The sequence below is a fragment of a genome (genome assembly GCF_019968955.1).
Source record: "MAG: Porospora cf. gigantea A chromosome Unknown PgA_NODE_1258_length_6803_cov_324.239, whole genome shotgun sequence".
Taxonomy (NCBI): domain Eukaryota; phylum Apicomplexa; class Conoidasida; order Eugregarinorida; family Porosporidae; genus Porospora; species Porospora cf. gigantea A.
The window spans coordinates 1-6,803 of NW_027151355.1; the positions used below are offsets into that span (position 1 = coordinate 1).

Below are 6,803 nucleotides of genomic sequence, written 5' to 3' on the forward strand. Positions count from 1 at the left end.
AGGGGCAGATCGGCAATCCCGAGGGCGCTGACAAGCCTAACAAGAAGTGCTACGAATCACTGGTGCCGTTTCATTTTTTTGACGAAGGTTCTACTAGATTCTTAATATGAAAAGGGCAATGGTTTGTTTCTCCTCGGCTGCAATCGCGTCTGTGGCTAATGACTGCAAAGCCCTCTTGGTCTCACCGGCCTCGCCATGGGATTTGGCGGTCTGCCAAGGCTACTGCCACACCTTCTCTACCCCTGCCATGCAATCGTGGTGCTCAAATCAAACCTCTGGCGCTGCCGTTGCCCGCTGTGTCGTCCGCTATGCTCCATTCTGTGCAATGGCTGACAGAGAAACGCATGCTGACACGCCGACGGTGACCTCTTTAACTCGTACTGCAGCAGGGGTGCCACGTACTGAGGGTGGTGGAAGCTCATTTATGGGGTACTCTACGCCTCCTAACCCCGAGAGAGACGGAAAATGGACCGTGGTGGGCGAGCAGATCACGGTTTCTGAGGCACCCTCTGCGCCACTCGGATGCTCCGATGACGTCCTTCTCCCCCTAGGTGGTATTTCCTACAGTTGGAAGGAGTTCTTCAGTTTGATAGGCAAAGCCAAGCTCGAATGCGCTGGGTGGGACCAGCAGAAGCACGACCACGCCAAGAGGAAGTCCGTTGCCAATGGCAACTGCTCTGGGGCTCCGTACTTCACCTTCGACAACCTGGCCTTGGCCGCAGGGTTGTTTCCGGACTTCCTAGCGTCCGGGAACACTGCCGCGAACTCGTTGGAACTCGCCGCCTTCATGGCCAACTCATCCAAGGAGACCACGGGTGGCTGGGCCTCCGAAGGCTACTCCGGCTGGGCTTGGTGCCACGGGTTCGAAATAGGCCACCCTGGTAGCATGTACGGAAACCAATACGACCTCACAAGCAGTGAGCGCTGCGCCGCTTGGGGCAGCCAGCAGGCTTCTCTCACTACGTACTTCCCGCGGGTTTCAATGAACGTCGGCTATTACGGCAGAGGCGCGTTTCATCTCACGCACTGTTATAACTACGGCTGGTTCCGCAACTTCACGGAGACCTACCTCGGGCTGCCTCGCACGCCAAAGCGTGACTTCCTGGCGAATCCCGGGTTCGTTGCCACTGAATGGCCCTTCGCCTCTGCGCTGTGGCTCTGGATGTCCCCCGAGGAGGCGGGCAACAAGCCCTCCATGCACTCCATCACGTCCATGTGGGAGCCCAATGGGGAGCTCAGCGTCGACAATGCTGGACGGTCCAATGACTTCGGGTACCTTATCAATATAATCAACGGCGGGTTTGAATGCGGATCCGGCGCTGACGGTCCCAAGATCCGAGTTGACTACATGAAGAAATACATGGAGCAAATGGGAGTTGACACCAGTCAATACCGAAAGCAGCTCCAGACAGATGGAGGCTGTGCAGGCCAAGCCTCCCTGAACTCCCAGCCTTTCATCTACTGGAAGCACCCGAACGGCAGACAGGATGGCGGTGACACGGCTAGGTGCACCTGAACCTTTCGCGAGACAACGTGATGTCGTAGAAGAACTTTTGAACAATTATCCCTGCTTTTGGAGCCGTCAAACTCATGGACCGAATGGTTGCAGGTCTTTGAACAAATGACACTAGACACATAGAATGCACCTCCTGCGTCTCCCTACAACCACTCGAGGGTTTGTAGAGGATCATCAAAAAGGGCATACCTAGGATGTGGCCATAGTTGCTGTCCTTGGGCCCGAGCATGTTAAAAAAGCACCAGAATAGTCCTTTGAAACTATGAATGTTTAACGGATTCAGATACACTTATTCATTTACTGTGCCACGAGGTCATTTTTGACCAAAACGACTTCGACTTTGGCTTCGCCGGCGGCGATTTCGATTTCTCGAGTTGGACGGTGGTGAGATTGGCTCGCAAGTCCTCAAGGTAGGTTCGACCGTTGCCTCGCTGTTGGTCGACCTCCACATTATCTTTAACCTTCTGCAGTACGTCCGTCGATCGTGAAGCGTACTGTACCAGCGCTGGAACCAGACTTTTAAGACACATTGAATCGGGTCTGTATTGATCCGCCCAATGAGGCCCTGTCGCCGAAGGGAACTTGTCCGTCTCCGACTGCGCCGGAGAGACGACGCGAGTGGGCGTTCCCAGACCCGGCAGGGCTGGCGCACGCCTAGCGTGGCGGACTTGTGTCGTTCCCGCAACAATCGTTTCAAGATTGCTTGCCTGGCCGGGAGGTGGTGGCGCACGCCGTTTAGGTCCAGATGGATGGACCAAGTTAAGATTTCTCGTAAGTACCTCAGTCCCAGTCTGTGATGGAGAGGTAGGTCCAGACAGACTGGCGAAGCGAACGGGAGGTACAGGTCGCAGTCGCGTACGTGGAGCATGGTCACCGGAGTCTTGAGATGGATGTACCGTGTTGAGATGGCTCGTGGATGTCTCCTTTGTGCATGACTTCGGAACGACGACCGCTTCACTATTCTGTAATAGAGCTGTAGCTGCATGGATATCAAGAGTCAAGTTGGGCTTCTTCCTTTCCGACCGAGGATCACCAAACGTGCCTTTCGATAACGCGGGAGGGGCGCTTGTTTGTCGCATGATCAGCACGTCGTGCGACCCACTGAGCGGCTTCCCTTGTTCAGGAGCGGAGATGTCTCGGCAGTAGAACCTGGTCGCCTTGGCATTGTACAGGTTGGAGGGCGTTTTGTTCTTGGTCGCCTTGGCATTGTACAGGTTGGAGGGCGTTTTGTTCTTGGTCGCCTTGGCATTGTGCAGGTCGCTCATTGAGCGCGAGATGGGACGCAGGGACGCCTTCGCCAGCGGCGCTCGAGTCGTCAGGTCTTCCATGGATTCTGACGAGTCGAGCGTTAGCGTCGACGAAATGACGGTTGACGACGACAGCTCCTTGCTGTCGTAGACGGTCAGGGTGGACGGAAGAACCAGACTTGGGGTGGATTGTATGTTCTCATTGGTAACTGCGATGCAAGGACTTCTACGGTTATAACAGGATTGATTGTGAGCAGCCTTCGATGCTTCTACGTTAAAGAATGACGATAGGATAGCCAGATTGGACGAAGAGGGCGAGGTGATCCGTAACATGTCGATATTCTGAAAACAGAAGTTTATGAAATATTTGGGCTTTAAGTGATGGATATTCGATCTTGTCGTTTAGATGGATTACATGACTTCACGACACCAATTCTACCCCTCAAAACACAAAGAATTGTACATTTTAGGAATGAGCCAGGAGATCTTGCTTCACGTCAACACCAAATTTGGCTGCAAGATGGGCTGCTGTCTCTGGACGTGCTTCGGCGTCAGAGGCCGCACATACCCAATAAAGGTAAAGTCCGTCGATCAGGTACGGTCGATTTACGAAGCTGTGAAGTGCTTGAACCCCGACATGGCTAACAAGGAGTTTACACTAACTCACCGAAACCGCCTCCTGGACCTAGAGGACCGCTTGGTGCAGACCGAAATCAAAGATGGCGATAAAGTCGTCATGATTGCTGGTGTGCACTATTGTTGCAAAAAGCCTTTCCGGTCGGATCCAAACCGAAAGGTGCCTGCCAAACAGCGGCGGCCCTACTATGGAACTGCAGGTCAGATTTACGTCGATGGCAAGCCCTGCGAACGGCCTCCTTGGGTACCAGCCATGACTAACGACCACGACGAGGTTGAGCGACGCATGAACGCTGTATAGCTCTTCGCCAGGTTTTATTATTTTTTAACTGATTCAAATGGTTCGATACATTTAGTTTACCATTTGAGGTCCTTGAAAGGATATTAGAAGCTCTAGAATATCGCTTCCAACCACTCTAGATTGTCGTACAGAGATTAGCATGTTTTCATGTGACGCGCGCTCTCCCACTGGGTCACGCCTGATAACGCGTCACCGTCGACCCGTGGATATCACCTGGTATCCGCTGGAAGTCCGATCGCGCCCAGTTCACCTCGGCCCCGCCGACCAGACATTTGGGGAACGAGCTCGTAGGGCGCCGCCTACGCCTCGAAAAGCGAGCTCGCCCTGCCAACGCCTACACCCCCAAGGTCCGCCAGCTCGGCACGCGAGTCCTGTGCATCTAAAGTTGGGCCACGCTCTCTATATCACCGATGTTGAAGCTATGACCAACGAGGCTACGACCCCCGCCGTCGTCGCTGGGTGCTCTGCAATATCGTGCCGATGCTTGTCCATTCTGGACACCGCGCAGCACGATCTGCTTCATGTCACAACGGCTCAAGCAATCCTTCTGCAGTATCCTCAGCTGTTGGCTCTGAGGAGTGTATCCAGTAACAGAGCAGTCATGGCCATGCTGCACCAGGAAATTCCAGCGTCCCTGGCTCCGGTTTTATTGAAGGGGTCGCAGGTAGATTTAGGCCAGGTTCGAAGGAGACTCGTCGAGGTGCAGAACGCTGCTAAGCGTTTGGCTGGTCTGACCTCTCGCTTGACGGGCCTGCTGTCAGCACACGTCACCCGTACACACGTTTGTCTGTCGTTCGACGCGGAGCGCGGCTTGGACAGCGTTTGTGAAATGGAGTGCTGGCCTCTGCGCAAGACCCTCTACCGCCTGGCGTGCCTTCTAACATTTGCTCAAGCGAAGACGACTCTCTGGCGTGACTCCAGTGGCCTGGAGGTGGCACAAGCAGCTTGAGCTGGATTTTAGGGCCATAAAAGCAGGTGATAAAATGAAAAAATGGCTCTTCGTTTGGCTTACGCTCGCTGATGACCCGCTGGATGGAGTTGTGCGCCATTTCGAAGACCGCAAACTGCTCCAAATGACGACTGGAAATATCAAGGACTCGACCACATCCCCCACATCCCAACCAGCGAATCATCCGATGCGGGCGCCTGCCAAGAAGCGGGTGGGATCTTTGTGGCCGTGGCCGGTGGAGCCGCCGAACCTCACTCGGGAGGCGCTCATATGCGCTCTGAACACGGAGCTGAAAGGTCTGTCTGGGGAACGAGCAATCACGGACTACCTCCTTTGCGTCTCCTGTCCTGAGGTTCCGCCCTACGACCAGCGTAAGGGCAAATTAATGGTAGGCGTCGGACTACGAATGCTGAAGATTAAGGACTTCAACCTGTTCACCGGCGAATTGGTCATCACTGTCTGGTGAGGTCCCTCTGTGTAAACGACAGGTTGCGTCTTTTTTGGCAAGACGACCGGCTATGGTACCGAGGACGGGACCATTCTGATTTCTGGCTCTCATCCCAAGATTTCATCCCTATGAAAGTTAACAGGTGGGATCCCGCACCCTCGCAAATGCAGCCCTGGCAGCGAAACCATCTGGCTGCCGGATGTTCGGGTATCGAACTCGGTGAATGAGAACCTACAAGAGGCCTCAAACTACTTCTTCGACGTCATGGTTTTTGACGGTGCCTTCATGGCAAGTCGGCAATGGAATGTACTGTGGTCACGACTGTTAGTCTTTAAGACTCGGTGCTCCATTTACGTCGCAGCTTTCCCTTTTGATACGTAAGGACTACCTGCTTTCCTCACCAGCCAGTACTGCCATGTCAAACTGCAGAGCTGGACTCAGAAGCTCTCCACGTTTCACTTCGCCCTGCTGTCATCCGGATACCCCCCTCCGATTCAGTTCGACCTCAACGTCTCTGGAGAGATTTTTGACATTCGCAGAACTGACATCCGAATCGCCACCAGCGTCAGCGAGGTGAACGCCTACATGGGCCACAAAGACATCCGTAGGGCGCGCTTCACCTGCACATGCAGTCCTGGAAACGCCGCAGGTGAACTTCTTCGTCCGGCTCCAACGGAAGCCGCACTACTATATTGTGAACTTCGTCTGGCCTCTGCTGCTAGTATGCTTCTTCGGCTATCTGTCTTTCTGGTTGCCCTTCTACTGGTGAGCACGGAACGTGAGACACACAGGTACGATCGCATTGTCCTGTCAGTGTCAATTGTCCTGACTGTCTTTGCCGTCATGCTCTTCACTGCAAACGCTCGTCCTCCGATGGGAGATGATACCTGGCTCGACATCTATCAGGCAGGATGCATTGTACTCTGCACGGTGCCGGCAATCGGTATGTGTAGGTTACGTTCCACACAGAAACTGTGGTGATTAGCCATCTCCGTGACCGAATCGAGAGGCTTAACGAAATCACTCGGGCACGCAGGAAACTCGACCAAGAGCTCACCTCGGACCCGCTGCAACACGCTCCTCTTCCAGATCCCGTTGCCCTGCCGCTGGTAATCGATCGGCTGTTCCAAGTAATCTACCCCGGCTTTCTCGCGGCCTTCATCCTGGACCGTCTTTTCGCTGTAAACATCAACAGCAACGCGGTCTTCCTTGAGTTCTTTAGCGGGACGTCGACGGTGGTGTTTGCGTCGGTCATCATTGGATCGTTGGCAGTTCTATGGTCCATTGCGTTGCTTTCCCATTTTTCCAGCGTTATCGAGTTGGAAAGCCATGACCTGTCGTTGTATGCCATCTGGCGACAAGCTTTTGGTCGAAGAGAAAAGGAGGAATGAGCGAAGTACATCTTGCATAAAATGATGCGCTGAACGGAGAAAAGCTCGAAGACCTCTGCAGAAGCCGCAAGTGTGTCGGCCTTACTGAGCACAGTGCTGACGCGCTGAAAAACTGAGCATACGCAAAGATGTAGTGCACGCATGCACAATCCGAAGTAGTGCACGCATGCACGATCTGAAGAAGAGCACGAGGTAGTACCACGCTGTTTAGTGCTCGGGAACAGGATGCCGCGAGGTAGTAACACACGTGGGCACTTCTGTCTGAAAATACTCACCCCACAATCTTATGACGCAGATCAATGGGTAAAACTTATC

The 6,803-nt window shown here is 53.8% G+C and overlaps 5 protein-coding genes across 8 annotated transcripts; 4 read left to right on the forward strand and 1 right to left on the reverse strand.

Annotated features, from left to right (window-relative positions):
* Positions 1-325: 325 nt before the first annotated feature.
* KVP18_003235 (uncharacterized protein) lies at positions 326-1,516 on the forward strand (the record flags this gene model as incomplete). Of its 2 annotated transcripts, none has more annotated exons than XM_067954817.1 (1): positions 326-1,516. In XM_067954817.1, the coding sequence occupies one exon, from the start codon at positions 326-328 to the stop codon at positions 1,514-1,516; it is 1,191 nt and encodes a 396-aa protein (XP_067813257.1). The 2 variants fall into 2 exon arrangements, with proteins under 2 accessions (XP_067813257.1, XP_067813256.1); XM_067954816.1 differs by having other exon boundaries at positions 425-1,516.
* Positions 1,517-1,809: 293 nt separating this feature from the next.
* KVP18_003231 (uncharacterized protein) lies at positions 1,810-3,096 on the reverse strand (the record flags this gene model as incomplete). Its single annotated transcript, XM_067954810.1, has 1 exon — positions 1,810-3,096. One exon carries the CDS (start codon positions 3,094-3,096, stop codon positions 1,810-1,812), a length of 1,287 nt encoding a protein of 428 aa, XP_067813250.1.
* A 139-nt stretch (positions 3,097-3,235) lies between these two features.
* KVP18_003232 (uncharacterized protein) lies at positions 3,236-3,700 on the forward strand (the record flags this gene model as incomplete). The annotated part of the gene is made up of 1 exon (XM_067954811.1): positions 3,236-3,700. The coding sequence occupies one exon, from the start codon at positions 3,236-3,238 to the stop codon at positions 3,698-3,700; it is 465 nt and encodes a 154-aa protein (XP_067813251.1).
* A 139-nt stretch (positions 3,701-3,839) lies between these two features.
* On the forward strand, positions 3,840-4,649 carry KVP18_003233 (uncharacterized protein; the record flags this gene model as incomplete). The annotated part of the gene is made up of 1 exon (XM_067954812.1): positions 3,840-4,649. One exon carries the CDS (start codon positions 3,840-3,842, stop codon positions 4,647-4,649), a length of 810 nt encoding a protein of 269 aa, XP_067813252.1.
* Positions 4,650-4,683: 34 nt separating this feature from the next.
* Positions 4,684-6,488, forward strand: KVP18_003234 (uncharacterized protein; the record flags this gene model as incomplete). Of its 3 annotated transcripts, XM_067954815.1 has the most annotated exons (7): positions 4,684-5,111; positions 5,138-5,239; positions 5,268-5,474; positions 5,502-5,701; positions 5,730-5,862; positions 5,889-6,040; positions 6,067-6,488. In XM_067954815.1, the coding sequence occupies 7 exons, from the start codon at positions 4,684-4,686 to the stop codon at positions 6,486-6,488; spliced, it is 1,644 nt and encodes a 547-aa protein (XP_067813255.1). The 3 variants fall into 3 exon arrangements, with proteins under 3 accessions (XP_067813255.1, XP_067813254.1, XP_067813253.1); XM_067954813.1 differs by lacking the exons at positions 4,684-5,111; positions 5,138-5,239; positions 5,268-5,474; positions 5,502-5,701 and having other exon boundaries at positions 5,821-6,040; XM_067954814.1 differs by lacking the exons at positions 5,138-5,239; positions 5,268-5,474; positions 5,502-5,701; ... (1 more) ...; positions 5,889-6,040; positions 6,067-6,488 and having other exon boundaries at positions 4,684-5,115.
* Between the last annotated feature and the right edge of the window lie 315 nt (positions 6,489-6,803).